At 36.5% G+C, this 23,246-nt stretch overlaps 1 protein-coding gene across 2 annotated transcripts in view; it reads right to left on the reverse strand.

Moving 5' to 3' along the window:
• CDC14A (cell division cycle 14A) overlaps positions 1–23,246 on the reverse strand; it is a gene marked incomplete at its 3' end in the record, with an annotated part of 59,064 nt that overhangs the window by 33,579 nt on the left and 2,239 nt on the right. For both annotated transcript variants that reach the window (XM_080348983.1, XM_080348982.1), the window contains exons 3-5: positions 13,760–13,835; positions 7,817–7,909; positions 1,028–1,107 (exon numbers count right to left, since the gene is read on the reverse strand). In XM_080348983.1, coding sequence (XP_080205109.1) covers positions 1,028–1,107; positions 7,817–7,909; positions 13,760–13,835 — 249 coding nt within the window. The remainder of the gene's footprint in view (positions 1–1,027; positions 1,108–7,816; positions 7,910–13,759; positions 13,836–23,246) is intronic.

Consider the following 23,246-nt stretch of genomic DNA (forward strand, 5'->3'; position numbering starts at 1 on the left):
AAAAAAATATGGATATCAACAGCTCAGTGAACTTCTTGGGCTTTGGAGAGCTATTGATGACCAGATTAATGTATAAACTCCCTGCCAATAAAAGCTATCACTGATTTGATACCTTTTTAAAAAATGTGTTTGATGGTTTAAGATTTCAAAGTCAAACTGGTCTTCACATACAAACGTACTGTCCTGATATTTTATACTGCATCTGGCTGCTGTAAAGGCTATAAGAGAGAGAATCTGATCTTCCTTTGCTGAGTGGCTGCAGAATCAGATGAATTTGATATATACAAAGTAGGTCTGCATTCACAAATGCATCAGCTGACAGTGAACACTACTTGTAAAATACTGATTCTCCTAAAAAAAGAGGGTATTGAACTTCTTGTAGTTGCCTTTTCTTGCCAGTGTTTGCACAAAAACAGTGTGAGATCTTCCCATTCAGAGAGTACAAGGGCATTTCATGATCCACACCATGAAAAAAAATCCAGCAATCTCTTCATTAGATAGGCATGATAGCTAGAATTCCTCAGATTCAAGTCTTGATATGACTTTGGTACTAAGAATAAATACAGATTGATAGAACTTATCTATGATTCATTGAAAACAGAAAGGCAGTTTAATAACTAGAACATCAGTACTTGTTCTCTAAAATAGAGAAAAATATAACCGCATAAAACACCCTTCATTCATGGAAGTTTGGCTGGTTATGTACTATCTAATATAAAAGATTTAAATGACTTCCAAACAGTAAAACGTGATACAACATAAAGAAAACTTTTAATTGCTAAGTCACAAACATGCTAAGAACTAGTTTCTAAACCTGACAGTTTTCAAGACCAGTCTAAATGGCTTTATTATTCTAACACAGAGCAAGTAATTCCACCAGAAGTAAAAAAATATTTTTTTATGGAGATGGGTCACTTCCATACATCTGTACAGACATGAAACCCTTTGCTGGGAAGGAAAGCTGAAAAATTTATGGTTAGCAAATTCCAACACAGAAAAGTCAGGCCCATTTCTCATGTTCACATACCTAAATGGAAGATATGGTGGATTAGATCCAGACAAGAGTGTTCTGTAAGCTTCTTCTGGTGTTTTCTTCAAGTATATTACCTAAAGCAGGAGAGGAGAGAGAAAAAAAAAATAAGCATTGAGCCTGAAAAGGCATTAACCATACGTATACTTCCCTCACCCCACTAAACTCTTGTACACTATACTCCTTTGTGACTGACTCCCATGACATTTATGTCAGAAAAGACACTAAAGAGATTCAGAAATTAATGGAAGTCAGAGATTTCTGTTTTGTGTCATTCCCCCCCTTTAAAAATAAAAATTAAAGCCCCACATATTTCTGCAACTGAGAGACTTTAAGACAGACTCAACACTGTGCAAAGATGAAAACTAGGCATCTATGCCTGGAGGTTTCTGTCCAGCTTCACATGAGTCAAAACATTATCACAGCAGCTGACAAAGGAAACATTCCTCCATGACAGTTCAATGGGAGATTTTGCAACATAAACACTTTTTAATTTGTAATTATCAATATTAAACCACTAATTGACAAAAAATATCCAAATCAACCAGCTGAACCTGTTACTATGAGACCAACATATAGTTACTGTAACACCCTAAGCCAAGGCTCATTTTGCTATCGCTGAGCGCTAGCAGCTCAGCTTGCTTAAGAAATTGGAATACAACCACAGCTTGTTGCATTCCAATTCATATCTGTGCAGTAAAACTGTTCCTAAAATAAATTTAACTTGGAATACATATTAAACAAGGACATTATTTACAAAAATATTTAATCCAAAAATATTTAATCAAAAAATATTTAATAATTACATATTTCTTGTGTACAAATATGTTTCGTAAACAAACCACATAATTTTCCTAGACATTCCCCCACCTCACAATCAGCAGTTACTTTTGAGTTCTATGCATACTTAACTGTTGAATACAAGCTATCCTAATAATTATTTTCTTAACCAAGACATAAGCTAGTTCCTGATATAAAAGCTTTATTCAGCTTTTGACCTTGAATACATTAGAGTGAAGGTAAGTGGTGGTCACTCCAGAATATTTGCCATCTGCTTTACGTCTGGAGTCATATCTCAAGTTAATAGGATTCTTAGCATTCTCTAAGCAGTCAACATGGTAGGCAGATTTTCTTACATTAATTTCTTCCTCAAGCATGGAGACCACACACAGAAAAGACAAGATCAGGACAAAACAACAAAAAAATTGACTCAAGTAAAAAAGTCTGAGAAACTCTGTCATGTTCCAATAAAGAGAGGGTCCAGAATCATCTGTTTTTCATCTACCACCTGTTTGACTGCTTTGAACAACTGCTCTAATTTTGGACTAAAACCCTCCACAAAAATTGATTTGCTTTCAAAAGATCAGTTCCCTGACACGGAGCTGTACTTCAGCCTCAGGCTCTGCTGTTGCGGCTCCACTCACCGTGGTCACACTGACAGCACGGATCAGTATGACCAGTATCCAAAAAGAAGAACAAACCCTATTTTTCTTCCATGTCAAATCTCAATACCGCGGCACTGTATCTATTGCCGTTTCATTTAGCAAGTGCCCAAATTACATGTTTTTCAAAACTCATGTCCCTGTATTTGGCCAAACTTCCCTCCTGAAACTCTAAAAGCAAAGGTTTTCTGAAGCCTTCCACCATCAAAACAGACCATACTTCTATATGAAAACCATTCCATTTATTCTGTATTATCAGAACAGTTACTTCTAACTCAATTACTGGACTCTTTGTTGTTGGGGTCAAACCAGTAATTACTAATATTGAAACATTACTTAATGGATATATGTATGTACTTATTTCAACAAGTGAAGGGCCCATTTCTTTCTATTTTTTGCTTTAATGGCCTGTCTGCAGCCATGATTGCTAAATAACGGCACCACGTTTATGCTTTCAACCCCTGCAGCATAGTGATGTCGTTCTGTTTTCACAGCCATTAGCAAGATTCTTTCAGTGTGTGAAATAAGTCTCCTTTATATTTTCTTTATAGTCCTTCACACTGGGAAGGTTAGGCATTTAAGAACAACACATCCTGTGCACTAGATTTCAGTGGCAGTTGTATTTCAGAGAAAAAACACTGATTTTATCCATCCCAATTAATATTAATAATCACATCAATTAGCTTACATTTAAAGCCTAAATTCCTCCTTGCAGTCAAAAGATGTTTAGAAAGTAGTTCAGAGGACTTCAGGCAAAGATGAGTTTCCATCTTACACAGTTAGCAAGCCATAAAACTGAAGTAGGTGCAAAGTTGTATCATATTAATATTTTCCAATGCAGTAGTTTTTATTTCACAGAAGTTACAGTACTTCAAAGCTGTCTCTGCTCAAAGGCATGTACACATGACATTCTGAACCAAACACTGCTAGTTGTCTGTCCACAAAGTTCGTAATAAAGATACCACAATGGAAACAGGAAAAAGATAAGAACACAGAAGGAAGGAGAGAGTAAGAAACACTGAACAGAGCTCCTGAAAAGAAAAATAAATAGTATTGCAGATGTCAAGAATAATGCAATAACTGAAGGAGGAAGGATAATGAAATGGAGAAGGAAACATTACAGTACATGTCTTCAGTACTTAAAAAGTAGTGATATCCATTAAGGAAAATCAAGAAAACTGTTTTCTGATTCATCTTTATCAATGAAAACTCAGCAACTGAAACTTAGCGTCATTGTCAGATCTAATATGATGAAACTTCTGAGTGCTTTCATTCTGCAACATACACAAGTTAAAGAAAAACAAAAGCAACACACAGAGCCTGTTGTGAATAGCTGGTATAAACTGAACATGTATCTAGGAAGTAATGCAAGTAAAAGCCTTGAAAAAAGAATTCACTTTCCAGATAGTGATTATTCTCTTGCGATAACTGTTTTACAAGAGACAAGGTTCTCTTCCCTTTCCCTCCTGTGACTGCTGTAACTTGTATCATGTGGCACTGCTATCTGTAAAAAAGCAGATTCAGCAAATATTGAAAAATTCCAAATATATATTTTGTTTTCTGGGACATTTCCATTATTATGTTCTCAACTTCCTGAATGATGTGGTTGAAAGACAAAGCTCTCCATGGCTGGGACACTATGCAGGCACATGACATGTAGCAATACTGGCCACATACACACTGCCAAAAAAACCCACAACTTCATACCATACACTCTAAAAAGTTTACAGAACAAAAAGGGAATTAGTATTTTGCAAGTCCATCTCAAAACTCACCCACAATATTTCAAATAGAATTTGGATTCATCTTGTTCCCACCCACACCTGCCATTTTCTAATTAGAAGTCTATGGAACAGATCCACTCGAGCCACGAAGTTACCGCAAGAATTCTGTGAAGCCAGTCTAAAGCGGTCTCAAGAAGGGTGCAGCATCTGATAAGACTTTGCAAAACCTGGTAGCGCCATGTTTCTGCCATCACTGAACAGCCTGTGGTGTAGACTTGGCCATTCAGGAGGAACTCTGAACTTCTCTAAGATCAGAGAAGTTGGCATGCTGTTCTGTTCTCGAAAACTTTAAATACTCGTATTATTTAAATAGCTCTTCTTAATCTGAATTTTATAACAGAAGTAATCTTTACAGAATCCTTAAAAGCAAGAACAATAATTTATCAACTGGACATGATTAGCCCAAATGCATTGAAAGTCCATTGTAAAAACGGAAATTTAGAAAATGCAACTTCCTAAGATGCAATTTACAACAGGCAAGCCACTGCCAATAAGGTTTCAAGACTTATGCTTAAACTTATGGCTCTCTTATTAAAATATTTTAATATCTATAGGGTATTTCAGTTCAATATGTCTAAGAAGCTGTTTAATGGAACAATCTAAGTTGCATAATCACCACTGGAAACACATTCCTAAAAACCTGATCCACTGTTTTCCACGTTTCATTTTACACTTAATATTTTAACACCACGACAAATAAAACAAGTCTTCTCAATTAACTTTCACACATTGGTAGCCTTCTTCACTGTAAGACTTTCTGGTCTTAAAAAGCTTGTAGAATCGAAGAAGAGAAAAAAAATCTAGATAGACCTTAAATCAAAGAGTACATACATTTCTGTCACAATTTGGATATTCAAATTGCAACACAGCAAACTGGCAGTTGGCAGTTCTTTTACTGAAGGATATGCTTAGATTCCTTCAGGTCAGGAAATGTTCTGTCACATAACCTCAGAGTGTACATTTACTGCATCTGACTGAACATTTACAGGCAAGTCACTCAAAAAATGCAAATATTATTTCTTGAGTGTAAAATGAATATGCCTGGATTAAAGAAGATAAGCTTCTGCAGTTAAAAATATCCCACAAAACAAAATAGATTAAGTAGATAATATATTTTTAGAATAAATATTCATTTTATGAATTTATTGGCATTAGTATCAACTGTTACAGAAGAAGGTGAATGAACTCCCATAGCACTTGCAAGTTCAGGAATATGTGTCTACAGATGTAACTCTGGGAAGACATACTTATGTAATATATTGGATATCTTTATGCAAAATGTTTTCTCATGCTATACTGATTTGAGAGGAATTGTAAGGTGACTACAAGGTGTTTTCAACAAGAGAGTGAATACTTTTTTGTAATGGTAACACTGTATTAGTAAAGAATTCTTGGTACATAATATCTTCAATAATCAGAAGATACTTAAAACACCTATTAGCCTGGCAAGAGTAACAGTATCAAAGCCAGTGTAAATCACTTGCATATGCTAGCAATTAAGAGCTATAAGAAGCTTAAAACAGACTAGGCAAGGGTTAAATGTGCCTGTAGTTGTGGCACACTAATTCACCTTATTGTACACATAAGCTAACATCCAATGTGTAATGTGCCACCTGATATCCGTTATCGATACATATACAGACACACCCTGGTACATGCACTACACGTTCTCTGTCCTGAATTTCTTTAGAGGGATTTCTGCTGCCCTCCCCACCATGTATGTTCTTATCCCCAGGTTTAGGTGCTAAGCAGGCTCCTTCAAATAAGAACTACCAAATATATCAGACTGTTCCCATATTTAAGTCCTAGATACTGTAAAATTGGCATGGTCTTACTTAGCTGATCAGTCCTCTGCTTGGAGGACTTGCATCTTATGCAGCTCCTTATCTTTCTGTTCCTACAACCTGGCTTTGCAAGTTCTCTTCACAAACAGTAGCACCCTCTCCTTGGGCCTACACACTACTGATAAGGGCCTTTTAACCCCTCCTCAGACACAGAGATGCTACTTAGTTGAGATAGTCAGGTAACAAGGACTGGATAAGGGGAATAAAAAAAAAAGAAAAATAAATCTCATCCTCTTCAGAATGCCAGCGTCCTACCCTTTCTGAGGCTTCTGAGATGTACCAGAGGTGAAGGTGGGATCAGACAAGGGCAATCCAGTGAAGGCAATTAGATGCTGTAATCTATGTATGTACTAGATCAGTGCTCTCTAGCTACCGGCTTAATTAGAAGTGAATCTTTCTAAATACAGAACTGGAGATATAATGATGCAAACAGAAAAAGAGCAATCTGAATGGAATGACTGAAACTTCTTTAAACTATAGCATGGGAATAACTACTGAAGATGCTACAATTCAGACATATTTTGGACCTGAAGGGGCAGTGAAGCTTATACACTATTGAATTTGGAGGCTCCTTAAACAGAATCTAAACCACAGAATTGGAAATTAATTCCAGCATTATTAAATATAGCCTTATACAGTCAAAAACATTAACAAATTTAGAACATGCTAACTCATTTGTTCTTACTATTCGTTTTGTAGAGTTGTTTCATCAGGTTTACCCCCAAGGGTTAAAAATCTAACCCAAAGAAGATTTTTAGAATTTGAATTTCTCTCTATTTTTTTCAATCTTTAAATTTAAATAGATCATCTTTGTCAAGAGCATTTACACACTATTCCCACACCTGCAGTAAAACATGTTTAATTACAAGAATCTGCAACCTAAAGTCCTTCAGCATTATCATCTGCATTTATTGATCTTTGCTTTCTGCGTGACCTCGGGCCTGAAAGGAAACCACCAGCTTAAACACACCATAAAGCCCGACTTAACAGAGACTTCTGTGTTCAGCTGAACACATGGGTGTCAGCTCAGGACCAAGATCTCCTCAGTTCCAATACTTTACCATTGCAAAACATGCTATAGCAAAAACTCTGAGTTTTCTAGTAGTGTGCTCCAATTCTGGACAGTAGAGCCAGATGGTGAAATTGAAGTTTGGGCAACACTGCTATGAAGACAAAAGCAGCTGTGCAAGGTGTCAGCTTGGGACTATCAAAACTTACATGATCAAAACTCACAATAAATTAGGCTTAAGTAACTCAGACTGGCTTGTGTATTGCATATTATCTGCAATAACAGAAGGCTGAAGTATCTCTGTTTTTCCATTATCCTGGGTAGGCTCTGACAATTAACTGAGAAAATAATTTCATTCAATAATCACTACAGTTTTGGTATAATAACTTCATGAAAGGCTGTGAGTTTTTCTCCTCCCCAGTATGAATCTCACCACTGCCATGAGCAGCAATCAATTCTAAGACAGCCAAGTTTAGATCTAAGTTTGTGCTTCACATTTTTGACATGCAAGAAAATGAAAGTTAAGTGTTAAAGACAGGGTGTCCCTAAAACTCATACAGCAGAACTTTCAAAGACAGCTTACAGAAGAATCAAATTACAACCTGCCCGTGTCCCCAAAGGACCATCCCCTGAGATGTTGTTTTATACACAGCAGATGTCTCTTAAGGAAGGATAGAAGTATTCATGCGATAAATCATCATACTTACAGCATATGCACCTATTAAAAATGCTGCATTTGCTCGTTTCCGCTGGTCAAAACTGGTATAGTACACGATCTTCTTTCTTGATAGGTTGAAATACTGTTTTTAAAAAAAACAAAACACACAATATTTACTGAGAGAATACATGTTAAAATACTTTAAAAAGTCACTTTTCCAAAACTGAAAAATAAGTCCGAAAAATTCTTACAGAGAAGATTCTTAAAGGAGAAAAAAATTACCAATACCACAAAAAATCTTCTTAACTAATAGATAAGAGTGCAGGACAACAGCCACTGTATCAGTGTGGGTTTCTTAGTTGCTGTGCAAAAATATCCTATAAAATGCAGTTGAACCAAAATGTTCAGTACAAAATTCTGGATTTATATTTCCAAGTTTTAAATATTTGAACAACAGCTTATGAATGTTGATTAAGGAGATTGAAATTTTCAGACTAAAACATCCTCCTATGAGCTACATCGCTTTAGCGCATAATTCTGTGGAGAAGACAGTGGAAAAACTGAAGCAATCAATCTTACAGGCATTTTATAAGTTGAACACCATCTTCCATCTCTGCTACCTAAAAATGCGGTGACAGACATCTTTAGAAAGCTTCAACGGCAAGAATTTATACAAGAAAAAATTCAATTATTGCATCAGCGAAAAGCCTGAAAAAGGGTATGCAGAGACTAAACTAGTAACACTTGCAATTCTTCTTTCTTTAGTTAGAAAAGAAGCCTCTGTCAGAATCCTGTGCACAAAACTCCCATTGAAAACCAGACCAACAAGCACCAGAAAAGAACAATAATGGCAAACTGCAGCAAAACATTTAAAGCCAGAAAGATATAAAATTGTCACTTAAAAACGACAAGTTGGACGGTTTCTTGCATTATTATTATTATTTTTTTAGCTTCATGAATTGCTACGTCTTTATTATATTCTGCAGCACTATTGCACATGTTTTTCCTGACAGTTTTCTGCAGTACTAGTACAGTTTTGAGGAAGTCAGATAAACATACTGGATTCTGCTTCTAAATATTTGAGGTGTGTTTCTATTCATAAAAACTGCACATTTTATAAAATGCCTTTATACCAGTGATCCTGTTACTCAGCTTCAGGTTTTTAACTCCAATTGGACAACTTTAATTTACTTTTCTTACTCTTGGCACTAATGACACTTGGGTGTGTGGAGATAAGGTAACTGCTGCAGAATTGTGTTTCATTTAATTCATGCCAACTGTATTTCAGTTCCAGAAACCTGCAAATGCAGGCTCTCATCTTAAACCTTATTGCAAATTTTAGGACAACTTTAACCACAGAATCACATTTGGCAAAAAAACCCCAAATAGCTGATAAACTCAGGAGAAAACCGATGTACGTATAATATCATGGTCAGCTTCCTACTCCCACATCCCCAGAAGCAGCACCCTTACTAGCAGTTTTAACTGTACATTCTAGTCTGGTTTTATTACTCACAACTTCCATAGGTAGGAGGAGTGAGAGTTAATGCAACTGAGTATTTCTAAAAAGGACTGTAATTCCTAAGATAGCTGGTTGCTGTTGATTGGAAGAGGTTTTATCTTGAGACCAACAGCAACATCTCCTTCAGTGTATGTGCAAACATACAAAGCACAAGTAGTTATTTAATTAGTGAAGCATTCAATTATTATTAAAACTTGACAAAATTAATCCCAGTATTTTAAGATCCCTCCTTTCTTCCCCCTCTTCAATTTTTTAATTTTAGTGTTCTCTAACTGCAATTCCACCCATGATGTGTGGGTGGGATAAGATTACACTAGTTATGCAACAGTGACAGAACTTCAATTATAACTTGTTGACTACTACTTATTTTAAAGTGAAGTTCATTGCAACAGTTTACAGTTCACCTGAAATACTATTTTAAACTGCAAAAAGCATGTACCGAGCCAGAAGTAAGTTCTACGGAAAAGGACCATGTTTCTTGTTTTATTTTACAGAATGGATTTTTTAAATCATACGGGTATATGAAGTCATTCAGATTTTGAGACACAATTGTACCTGAAGTAGCCAAAAAGGGACAGCTCAGCTTAAAAGTTTCCAGAACTTTTAAATGAAAGAAATAGATCATTTTCATTGTTTCGTTTTCAAAATATAAGGGTTTAATTCTTACAAACCATTTTGCTATATGAAACAAATATATTTTGAATCCTGATGAAAGCTTTAACACAAAATTGAAAACCTACATTAACAGCTTACAGCATAGCAACCAGAGGAAAACTGCATCAGGGTTTTACTTTTCAGAAGCCTATAAACCAAACTACTGTCTTGATTTTCTCTAACTCATGTGCAAATAAAGTTTTACAGTGTTTGCTGAAGTGTCAGTGTAATGCCTCCGTTAACATTAACACACAAATTCTCAACACTTTCCATATCAATACTAAGCCATATGATCTATTTCTAAAAAATACTGATTTTCTGACCCTGATTAATAAGTTAAGTCTATTCCTTTGGCTAAGCACAATGATAAAAAGTGTTAAAGACAGTTCTTTGAGGTGACTGTTTTACGCTCCAAAGCTCTACCTGAGTGGCTCTTGGCTTTAGTTCCCTTAGATACTGCGCAACTCGGAAGAACCAAAAATGTCTCAACGATAAATTTTTCAGTCTACAGAATAGCTGGAGATATAGAAAACATAGGTGAAAATAAACTTTTTTCTAAAACAAAACTAACGGACATACTATAAAGCACTAAAGATATTTTTCTTTACCAGTAAGAAAATTATAGCAGTTTCACACATCATTACAAGACACAATGTAACAATATAACAGAACAGTAACTGTCAAGATACATCCCAGAGGAGTTACACTCAATCTTTTAAACTAAAAGCAAAGGTTACATGAAAAGTGTGGCAGGTTTTGTTTTAGGTGATAAAACTAACTCATTTGGTTTATGAGAGGGTTCCACAGCCTTAGAAGGTGCTATTGTGGAGAATAACTAGATTGACACCTGTTTAGAATCAAAGTATTTGATGGTGTTTTATTTAATGGATATGGCTTAATGTACTTGCATTGTTCAAGCAAGAAGTTACTGCACTGTGTTTAATAAGCCTGGACCAACACAAATACTGTTTAAATATATACATGTGTATATATATGTAATCTGTACATATGAATAGCAGTGATTACAAGACTGGCAAGCTGTTCATAGAAAATTATGTATTCAAACATGTAAAGGAAACCTGCCTAAAAATCTAAGCTGTCTTAAAGGAGATACTTGCAATTACTATAGTGCCATGTGAATGCCCAGCAGTTTGCTTATACTAAACCAACTCCTGTGATTGAGCAGCAATACAGTTAGCATACAAGAAATGTTAACCGCATAGTTCATACGTTGGCCAGAACCTTCCCTCTCCTGCCTTTGATCTTCTGTACTTGTATCATTTATCTCAGCACTCTCTCTCTGATTACCCCTCCTTCTGAATTTATTGAGATTGTGTAAGGCTATGTATGCATAAAACACAGGGTTTTTAAAGTAGTTTTTAATGAAATGAGACTTATTTAAACAGAAGAAAAAAGATTTCTTTCATAAATTAATCACAGTTGCTTAGTCAGGCATTTTTCCCTCAAACAGAATTTAAAGACCAAGTAGAAAGATAGCATGGCAAAGCATTTTTTCTTGCTGTTGACTTGGCTAGTCAAGATCATCTCCACAGTAATCAAAACATTACAAACATAACAAGGTCAGAAAGGTTTTCCTGTAAAGCATAACTAGGACTTGACTTGTGACTTTCTCAGCAAACAGATATCTGACTAAATTGTTCAGCTCTTCAGAAGAGAACTATTTACTGTTCTTAACATCAGTCAGCACGAAGTTACAACAGCTTACTTTAAAATGTTGGTCTGCTATTAGCACATTTCAACTGGTACCCTTCTCCTTCCCCACTTGCCCCAAGAAAGGGGGTAAGAAAGCAGAAAATTGCCTCCATATCTAATTCTTCTCTCAAAACAAAACCAGATACAGCTGAAAGCCTTTGAGAAGAAGCTTGTGAAGTTTGTTTTAATGAGTTTTTATACTCTAATTACTAAGTTTAAAACTTTTATAAATAGGAACACCACAGCCACATAAAAACTGTTGTGGCTTGTGAATTTTTTTTTGGTGCCATGCTTCTTTTAAAGGCTCTTTATGTAAGAAAAGTACATAAAGTGCATACCCAACCAGGTATAGACCAAATCATGGCAGGAGTCATCTGAGCTTAAGCACTGGGATTGCCTCATAGTCCCAAAAGTGTTGTAGTGCAGCAGCAATCACCCCGCAGGAGAGGCTGGAGTTGCAGAGCAGGACAACCTGCAGGGCCTTTTCCTGACTGGGATCAGCCAGCTCCTGCTGCTGGGCACGGCCACCCTTCCCGCATGGGTATGCAAGCACCAGACTGTCAAACAGGACTCTTTCTTTCTCCATGTCATTATTAAAATCTGTGCTCCCCGTGTCCAAAACACTGCTCACAGGCTGCCTGTGTGTCCCCTGATGCCACGTGAGAATTACCACACTTCTGCTGCAGTTGCTCATTGCATCAAAGCCTTGCTGGCAGCTAAGTCACAGGTCAAGAACTTCTGTTTTACACACACTAGTTCAGGCCTCAGGAATCTTCTCAGGGACAGGTGCAAGGGACGGACATGAGAAGGTGAGGGGTGGAAGGGTAGAAACTGTGAATCCATCATTCTTGACTAGTGAAGCTCAGCAGTAGTTTTTGGTAGCCAGGCCTATAGCACACATCAGGTGCACACTTCAGCCCTGGCCTTTGGTCTTACAAGCCTATTCAGCCACTGCATATAGTATTTACATTAGAACCTGGGCTGGCATATATATTAACTACCAGAAGAGCAAAGCTTACGTTAGCAGGTAGTGACCTACCTCAGGGGTAGTGCCAGACTGGAATCTATTCATGTCTAAGTTTCTGTACCACTCAGGTGGTATTCCATGCTTTAGCTGTTAGAATCAGGTATTACTTTCAAGTGGTTGCTCTATCAGGTTACTCTATTATGCACTAGTAGTTTAAATTAACCTATTCGGAATTAGCCTCTGGTAAGGCAGCAGCAGCAAACAGCACCTCCTCCCAGCTGAGACTGCAGCTGATCCACACGAGATTTCTCTGTGCTGTTCCTTACTCACTGTATTAAGAAGCAAAGTTAGTTTTCACTAGAAACACTTTAAAAAAAAAAAAAGTTATAGCAACTCTACAAATGCATCAATTTGCAAAACCTCCTCTTAAAACTGACTTAAAGTCAGTGTGCCTCTGGAAGTAACAGAGAGAGTGAATCAACTTGCATAATGGGTTCATTTATGCAGCAAACATTAGTCACAACATAATGTCATTTTTGATACAGGAATCCTCTTAACAGTGGCCAAAGTTATCATATCTGTTGTCCCATTTTCCCCTACAGGTCTACTATTGTATAAAGATTTTAAATCTGTAATATTTGGTGAAGGGTCTCCTGCTGCCAGGGGTTCAGTTTCTGGCCAGAGTCAGCTCAGGCTTGTGGTTTCATGACAAGACGGTGTTGTTACAACAAAACACAGTCACAGTGATCTTCAGAACTGACTGCTGCATTTACAGATTCTAGTCAGCTTTATAAAGGATGGACCAACATTTTTCAGCCAAACAAAAAAGCTAATGTGGTATCCAAACAAGAGACTAAAATTTTCTCTCTCCAGTGAACAGCAACTCAAAATTGCCTTGAATCAACAATCATTATATGGAAGCAAGAAAATAAGGAAGCTTCTACAAATTAATTGACAGCAAGTGACACTTCCATGAGTAAGACAGAAAATAATTCAGAACAAAGAACAACCTTGAAGCTTAGTAGTAACCATCTAGAATGAGCACCTAAGAACCAAACTGGATAATACATCTTAGCCGAATTTCAAAACAAACAAACAACAACAAAAAAAGAATATTGTTTTTAAACAAAGCTTACCTTCAATTTCTTATTTAGTTTACAGCAGTATCTGTATAACATTGCCAAATTTAACGGGCCAAAATCTCCATAGAAACTGGGAGAAAAAGAACAAGAAAAAGTGTTATTTATATAAAAGAGCTAAGCAAATTTCAACATGCATGTCGTTGAAAGTTAAAGCTGCCAAATCAGTAACTTCAGGAGGATATTGAGTAGCCAATATATATGGAGCAACAATAAACCCTTTATCAATTAATTTAACAGAAGAATAGCTACAATTACTTTGAAAGTATTTGTAGCTTCAGCTTCAGATGCTCTGGTCACTACCTTTTCCATTATATACACACACTAAGTACGGAACTTTTTCTCCGTCCCATAATAACCAGTTCTGGTTTTGGACAAAGCTACAGAGAACAACTTCAAGACATGATCTAATCTCCTTTAAGCCACACTGATGTCACCCTAGATAAAGGTTCTACAACTGCTTAAGATAAGACTACCTAATTAGATATTATGAAGAATACACTAAACAGAACTTCTTCTTGGTAGTAAAATTTATTAAATAATGTCCAGTCTCAATCTCTGCCCAAAATTTAAACTTATTTCTTTTTATCCCATTCTCCACTATTTCAGAGGTTACATATTACATATACACTTCACATATAATTATGTTTCCCTCTGTCCCCCCAATCCTCTTGTCTCTGTGCTCTTCTTGCAATTTATTAATTTCATGTCTTGTGATTGTTCTTGTTTCTCTCTTTCAGATTCTTCTTAAACACTCATATTACCTTTGAAGCAGCAATCACTGTCATTAGGGTAAGAGCTAATAGCAGTAGTCTGTACAGGAAAATCATTGCACAACAAAAGCTCTTGGTAGGGGTTCACAGTGTCCATCCTAGCAAACCTTTCACATTGGTGCCTTTACAACTAATAGGAGCCTTTATGCAAGCAACTTAGAGTGACACCTCCCAGAGTTTTCTCCCTCCCCACCCATAATGCAAAATTGCTCAAAATTTACATTGCAAGCTTTCTCCAATATTTTTCCTTTTTGTCTGTAGAAGGTCTGTCTTCGTCTAAGAAAATCTGTTGATGTACAGCTTATAAATTACAGTGAGAATGGACTATAACTTAAATTGTTTTAATAAGTTCTGTCTTAAGCCTTGACAAGAGACAGGGCACTTCCTGTCTATTGACAAATAAAATAGGCCATCAGCATCTCAATACATGTTATTTGGGGAATGACAACAGAAAAGTTAACTCTACTCTATGACTTCTGGGCTTTGAAGAGTGAAAACTTACTGAAATCAGATGATAGATTAGGTGGGTAGTACCTTTCAAGCTTTCTTCTCCATTGGCAGAGGGTTTATTTTTCAGGAAAGTTAATTATGTTCCAATTAAACAAAGGAAGGGAACTTTTACTTTGAGGGCAGTCAAACATCTGGAAGAGGTTGCTCAAGGAGGCTGTGGAACCACAAGCCAATTGCACAAGACTCTGAGCGACCTGCTCTTGTTGACCTTGCTTTGAGCCCAGGGGTTGGAGTAGACAATCTCCAGAGGTGCCCTCCAGCTTCAGCCATTCTTCTAAATGGATACAAAAACGAAGTAGGAGTCCCCTATCTTTTTGGTGCTTAAACTTTATTAGTATCCTCCTCCTCACATTCTCTCAAAGAAAACAAAGCCAAAAGCAGTGCAAAAAGAGAATTACATTAGTTTGATCACCATCTAGAATGACAGCCCACCTGCCACACCAGTGCTCTTTCAATATCATCTACTTTACAACGTCAAATAACGTTTGTTGAGATTCAGTTCAACGCTTCAGTACAAAATATAACACTCATTAGCTGTGTCAAAGACTAAGCTGTCCAGCTCTCAGGACTTCATTTGTAGGTTGCACCAAAGTTAACTAACTGAAGGGGAAATTGCAGTAGCAGTAAAGCAGGGTTTGACTTTGGAATTCCTCACCTTTTCTTAGATAAATCTGCCAGATATGGTCAACAGTTAATAGTTATTTTTAAAATTAAACCCTCCACAGTTTTTAATCAAGATGAAAAAAAATGTTCTAAGAAGGACAAGTAGGAGTTATGACAAATAAGTTAAAACTGGAGCTCTAACAATACTACAGTGAAAGTAGCTTCTAAAAAAGCTATATAAAAGGCTTACTAACATTTCCTCCCATTTTGCTGCACCAACACCATCTCTAAATCTAAAAACTTTGTTCCCTTAACTGTAGAGCATTCTTTCACTTAAATATGTGATAGTAGAGTAGAATTTAGGATTTTAAGATTCTGGGAAAAATACTTTTTAAAGTATTGTGAAAAAGTGTGGAATATGATGATTACTAGAATACAGGATACTTTTTTTAAACCAGTGTGAAAAAAGTAGCTTTTATCTGCTGGAAGATGTAAGTGAACACATAGTTCATCTAGAGCACTGAAGAACTACAGCATGCTTTAGGATAATAAGTTTCTATTACTATTCATCTGCTGGAAGTACATCGATATGAAGGCATACATTCGGTTCTACTTTCACACATGACTAAACTCAAACAGAAGCACAGGAAAAGCTCATTAAAATTAATTTACAAATCATTTTATCCACAACAGACAAATTACTTACTATTTTGGCGGGGATAAGGATAAAATGCATTTAGTCTGTCCATGAAGTTATTCTGTTTCTACAAAATAACGCCATTCAGATTCTCTCAGCTGCTGAACTCTAAGATGTTACAATCTTAGACTGACTATTCCTCCATCACTCATTACCACGAAGTATGCTGTCCTTCTTTTAAACAGAGGAGGCAGGGGGGAGTATCAGTGTTTAAGACTCTGGTACTATCACTGTTTGTCTATGCTGCAGAAACAAGGTACTTCTCAGAAACCAAACACAATCATAAGTGAAAGGCATTTAGGTCACTGTTGCACCAGAATTATTACCTGGCAATTGCCAGGTTATTTACATAACATCATGCAGGCAGCGTAAGCCGGTCACTGGCTACATTGAGAAAACGTTGTTGTAGATCCATGAGGAATGGAGAAAGTTGATTTATTACATATATAAGTCTAACTTTCTCTACTTAAAACCTCTAAATTGGAATCAGCTTGAATGTCCTAAGTGAAACAGTGCTTTACAAATCTCCAAAGAGTTCTCTGAAAGGTAGCACAAGGCTCTGTACTGAAGTCAATGAACTCTGATCTACAAAACCCTTCTTCAATTTATAACCTTAGAACTAAATACTGTTTCTGTCATGATTAAAATGAAGGGTTTAATCTTACGCACCCTCATTACTTTTAGCATAACTGGCCATTTTTATACTTGAATTAGAGACACTTCACCCTCACACACCCAGACGATTTTCTTCTTAAGAAGAGAATTTTGACATAGAGTTAAATATAAGCAGAAGATGGGATATGTGGGCTATGGGGAAGAAATGACACACCAAGTCATCGTCTGAATAAAGAACTTTATCTCACAGTACTTGAAGACAAAACGTAAAAGAAATAAAATCTTATTATATGATAGTTACTGATAATCTACCCAATATTATTTTACTCCCCCCTCTTTTACAGGTTATACACTTTCTTTGTATCTAGATGTTTTAATAAGCTTTTATACATAATAGGAAGTCAGGATGCCTCTGAAGCCTAAGCCAGTTAAGAGACACAGTCATTTGCAATGGATGTGGGAACCAGATATGAGGAACAGAAGGCAAGTACGGAATTAATCTACATTTAATTATATTTTGTTTTAATCAAGTATTTAGATGACGGCTTAAATTATTCTTCCAGCTCATCAATGGAAATTTGCTATCCTTATGCTTCTCCAACTAAGAAACAGCAAAACCCCAGAATATACTAGATGAATATTTAAATACTTCAAAAATACTATCATAATGCTACCTGGAAGCAGTAACATCGCTTTCTTGTATCTGTATTTTCCACAGAAGAGGCTCCTAGAGCCACTCCTTCCTACCAGTTCTTACAGCCTAACATCTGAGTTATTTGCTGTATTGTATCATAGGAATGGTCATCCACCTAGAAAGGCCAGCCCATAAAGAGCTTGTTGGTCTTTGTCATGCAAGCAGTTACTCTATGTTCTTTCACGGAATTTATTGGTCAAAGAAATGTAGCCCACAACTCTTTAGGACCATAGCACAAGCTGTTTCTCACCACAGTTCCATGAGAAGCCATGTGAAGGTATCAGAGTCAGCTCAAGCTTTGGGTACCTCTTCTGAATGCTCCAGTCCCTTTTCACTAAGCATCTGAATACCATTGATCCTAGTACAGCACTAGAACAATAAACAACTTTCACATCTTGAACTATTCGATGGAGACTAGTTATGGTCAATGAAGGAATACTACAGCCTTGCAGACTTTGAAATGAATTTATAACCTCCATATTAACATCACTGTTAATCTACTTACAGTCAAGGTATCAAGTTATCTTTCAAAGGTAAATTGCACTGCTTCTACTTTACCCCACAAGCCTCATACTTTTTACCCACAGATGAATACATCAGAGCAGTGGTTTTATACTGCCATTCACTTAGCAGTTTTGTGATAATGAAACAGAGGTACAGATGAAAGGATAGGAAATTCCCATCTGAAAAGCTATTTCAGGATTCTTTTCTTCATGACAGAGCAGTGTGAGTTCAGTGTTATTGCTACACTGAACATGGGGGTACGAATGCATTCTTACCATAGGCATTTCCAATAGTCTGAATATGGTCTAAAGCCTAATTACCATATGGTGTGTGTGGGGGATAAAACTGGCTTGGTGGATCAGTTCCTAACAACGCAATAATGCTCAGAGGGGATGACATTACTTGCATGGCAGCTTACTCAATTAGTGGTTTTGCAACTTGAAAATGGAGGCACAGTTTAGCAATTGCAGTGACTTTCTGCAGTATGTACACCAGAATTGAAGTATAACTTCTCCTTCAGGTAGGAAGCTTGCATTCTTGGAGACCATCAACCACATTAAATCTTTTTTTTTTCTGCAAAAACAGGAGAACCAAAGGCTTGCAATTACTCAAGTCAAGAAGTTTAACCTCAAGAACTTCAGGAACTAGCAGAAATACAGCTTCCTAACTGCAAAAAATCACACTAATTTCTCAGCATTTTACAAAGAGCCATCTTACTATTAAAATTAAGCAATGAGACTGAATCAGAACAAGTTGGAAAACATTCTCCACTTGCTTTCCTCTCCTTTACTAGGCTGGATTGCTGCAACATTCAGGTCACTGTAAGGCACTTACTGCATGTGCTCTGAATCTCGCCATTAAGCAGCACAAGAACCAGCTACTGCAGAAGTGGCCATGGGGCTACTACAGATAAATGCTTCAAATCATAAGCTGAATATGCCACAAAACTTCTGGATGAAAGCCAAGAGGACCAGTCCACACACTCATTACTAACTGCTGTTCAGGAAATCCTACCTATTCAGTCATCTTTCTCCAGCTCCTGTTCCCTAGAGCATGTTCATCCTTCCTCCCTCCCAAACACAGGAACAAAGGCTGGCTGCTCCACAGCACCGTGTCCCTGCTCTAGCCCCACCAATTCCAGTAACACGTCAATTGCTAGAAGCCTTCTTATCCGGGCTGAGACACAATCCTTAACACTTAATGCTAATTAGGGATTGCATGCTTCTGAATAGACAAAGGATGACACAGCAAATATTATACAACCCTAGAAATGAAGTATCACCTCACCGCTTGCATCTGAATAATGGAATAATGCAGAGGCTCTGGATTATACACAACAACAGGTACTCACTCCATTTTCCTTTGAATGTTCCAAATCTTCCTCAGGCTCCCAATTCTTCAAAATCTAACAAGAACTCATAGATTCAACTTATAGATAATTAAATAGCTATCCCAAACCACATATTTTTGATATAATGCTCCTCAACACCAAGAACAAAACATCAGTGAAGTTCTCCCATAAAAGGTTTCCCTCTGGAATAATCTTCAGGTCATGTTAAAACCTACTCTCTATGGAAAAAAAGTCAACAGAGACCAAGTTTCTTCTAAGGGGTTTCCTATGTCAAGCTACACTCCAGTATAAAACTAGAGCCTAGAAAACAGATTTACTGCAAACAAACAAAAAAAATTCCTCAACAGTTTTGGCAATTTCTTTTATTTTTTCCACACAAAAAAGTGAAGATGGATTTAGTAAAGCAACATGTGGGTATAAAATTCATGAAACTGTTGGACTGGAGAGAACATCATAAATGTTAATGGATAGCACTTTACAAGTTTCAAATATAAAATTACATCAGTAGTTAGTGTCTGAAGGAAAAGCTGACACTCTCAGTTCCTAGATCTTCTGATTTCCTTGTTTGGAGTGTATTTAAAATCTCTCATTTTAAGATGGAAAACAAAATAAAGCTGGAGTACTATTCTTAATACTCAGCTGTAAGAATTAGACATACAAAAGCCGGTATTAGTATACAAAGCTCTGTATTTAGAGTCACATTGATAGAATTTAGAAGTTGGGAAATCTCCTAATTTTTTTTTGTGGACTTCAGCTTACTAAGTTATCTTGGTCATCTGATAGTCAGGTTCAAGTCCTCAAAACCTAGTGATATGGAAAAGGAACTCCCTGTTCTCTGTGTGAAGTGACTGCTCTGTTTGTTGTAACAAGGCTAAGTTTAAGTTTTCTTTTTCCTTTCAAATGATATAAGCCAGAGAATGATGGTGTAGTTCAGGTTTCCTATGCAAGTACTCTTACTGGATAGCCACAGAAAAGACTCATTTAGCCAAAGTAAAAATAAACAAGTTAACTCTTACTCTTCTCACAGGAAAAAGAAACTGCTTCTTTGCATATACATGCAGTAAAGGAAATTTGTCCTACAAATCAAGGTCCAAAAAGCACTCATTTAGTACTGTTGTAGCTAAGTATTTGAGAGTCTTATTCTACTGCTGCTTGAACTCAAAGTAGTCGCTACCATAAGACCGCTGTAAAATGGGCAAGTAACACAAAATGGCTTGAAAGAAAGTTTAGTGTAAAACATATGATGTACAGGGAATATCATATTAATTACTTTTACAGCTGCTCACAGGATGTCAGAGATGAGATCTGCAAAAATCTGTTTATACAAGAGATCCAAAATCACAACAAGTGACTGAATAAAAACATTATGATTTTTGAAAGCTGCCATTATTACTTATCAGAGATTCCAATTTCCCATTATTTAAGCTTTAATTTTGTTTGAGAAAACAGCAATAAGAAGGACAATAAAAAGTTGCTTTAATGAAAATATGTGAAAGTCAAATTAACCAGTCAAGTGTAGTATTCTCAACCCAGATCTGTTTACTGAAAGGTGAAACATGAAAGACACTATTCTTAGAGAATAAAAAGCTTCTTACTAGTGCCTAACTAATTAATTGAGGTCTTGCCAAAGCAAGGCTTGTCTATTTGCCAAATGACAGTCTCCATCAAGCTGGATTATTTCTCATTAACTCCATTTTCCTGGAATAATAGTCACCTGTACTACATTACCCTGAAAGATTGTATTCCCTTATAAGCAGCAGTGCAGACTTTCTCAGGAAGGACCTCAGAGTTTCAGAGACTGACAAAATCTTACAGAAACAGATCAAAAAAATAATTCAGATTGGATAAATTCATTCAGTTTTCTTGTTCCCTCAGCTGAGGAATTTACATACCATTTCCCTAGCATAATAGGTTCAAGATCAAATTGCAGCACATTTAACCAAAATAGTGACAGTTCTAGTAGCAAGTTCCTAGTCAGCTAGCATTTGAGATGTTCTTAAAAGCATTTAAGCCTATCTTTATTATTTTTAAAGCGTGAACGTTCAAAAAAGTGAAGACAGTGTTATGAATTAATTAGAACAGCTGACAACTTTAAGTGAAAACTGAAGGCTGAAGTACTCAAGATTACATAACCACACTTTGTGTACAATTTAGTGATAAACCACATGACAAACTCCAAGAGCAAGTCAGCATTTATCAGACCAAAGCTTCCAAAACCATCAGATCTAGCACTACAGCCATTCTGATTAATAAATGGGACATAATATTAACATGCACTATTACTTCCTTATGTCTCTTCAAGAGTGGTGGAAAAAAAAATAAAGGAAGTGAGGCTGTGAGATTTGAAGTATTATGTGATCCAATAACATGCTCTGTTATCAGACAACCCCCAAACCTATGTATTCACGAGGTTTTCAGGTCATATATTGCTTTAGTGAAAGCAAACTGATACCTCAGTAAAGTCAGCTATATAACTCTTAAAGTATGAAGTGTTACACAAATTTATCACTAAAGTTAGGAGAATAACAGCCCAAAGCAAAGCAGTTTACTTCCATGCACAATGAAGTATCCCTCTTCTCACTAAAATGATGCACCTAAACAAAATCAAGACAATAAACAGTCATAGTAGCAAAATTACCTCACAGGTACTGATGATTTTGTCCTTGAGTAGACATCTCCTGCCCTCCTTGTAACAATCTGTATAACTCATTTGATTAAAAAGCAGAAGTGGTCATGAAATTCCGATCAGCAAGAACAGAATACACAGGCCATTTTGCACGAAGACTCTGGAAACAACTATCCTGAGCTACAGCACTCCAAAACTCACAAATGTTTATTTTGCCATCATGTAGCAAGTATTTCTCATCACCTTCTCAGAAAAAAGAAGGCTGCATTCTTGAGAAAATAAGAAGATCCAATCTGGTGTATTAAATTCACACTCCACTACTACTTACAGACAACCGCTGATGTCAGGCCACTTATTTTACTGTGCAGCCTGTGAAACACAACAGACCGACAGCAAGCTCACTGACCAGCATAAGGAAAAGGGAAGCTACAGGAAAAATCAGCATTTCCCCAAGAAACAAGAGACTTGTATTTGATCCCTTATTTTGCCTCTAGCTTTCCAATTTCAGAAACATATTGGGAAAAAAAACTGTAACCCTACTTACACTAGCTTTTACTTCCCTGAGACAATATAACCTTCCTTGGAGAGGAGAAGAAAAAGAGGAAAAAAAATAAAATTGGGCATGGTTTTATTACCAAGCATTGTATACACTGATAGTGATGGATGCTGCAATACAAATATCTGGGGAAGTTTACATAAACGAGGTTATTACACAAAACTTATCCATACCACCTGGTAACTGTCACTTAATTTCTACCTCATATCATGTTTTAGTATTTTAATTTGAGAGAACAAAATGGAGAGCACTATTACAGTATCAAATATAGAATGATAGCTTCAAAAAAGACCAAATAGCTTAGGAACTATCAATTCAGAAAATACACTGAGTTATATGTCCAAAATCTTGATATGTGTCCTTTGCTTCCCACCATTATCTTATAATTATATCTGATATCAAGTTACACCTGAGTATGCAGTCAACACGTAACTGGGTTAAGGAGTAGAGTTACTGAATTTCCTTTTTCCATGTTAAAGAAAATTACTTTTCCCTCCTCAAATTTCTCAGTGCTTTTTAAAAAAATATGACACTGTCCTCACACAAAATACCCCA

This window comes from Nesoenas mayeri (genome assembly GCF_963082525.1).
Source record: "Nesoenas mayeri genome assembly, chromosome: 8".
NCBI classification, from domain to species: Eukaryota; Metazoa; Chordata; class Aves; order Columbiformes; family Columbidae; genus Nesoenas; species Nesoenas mayeri.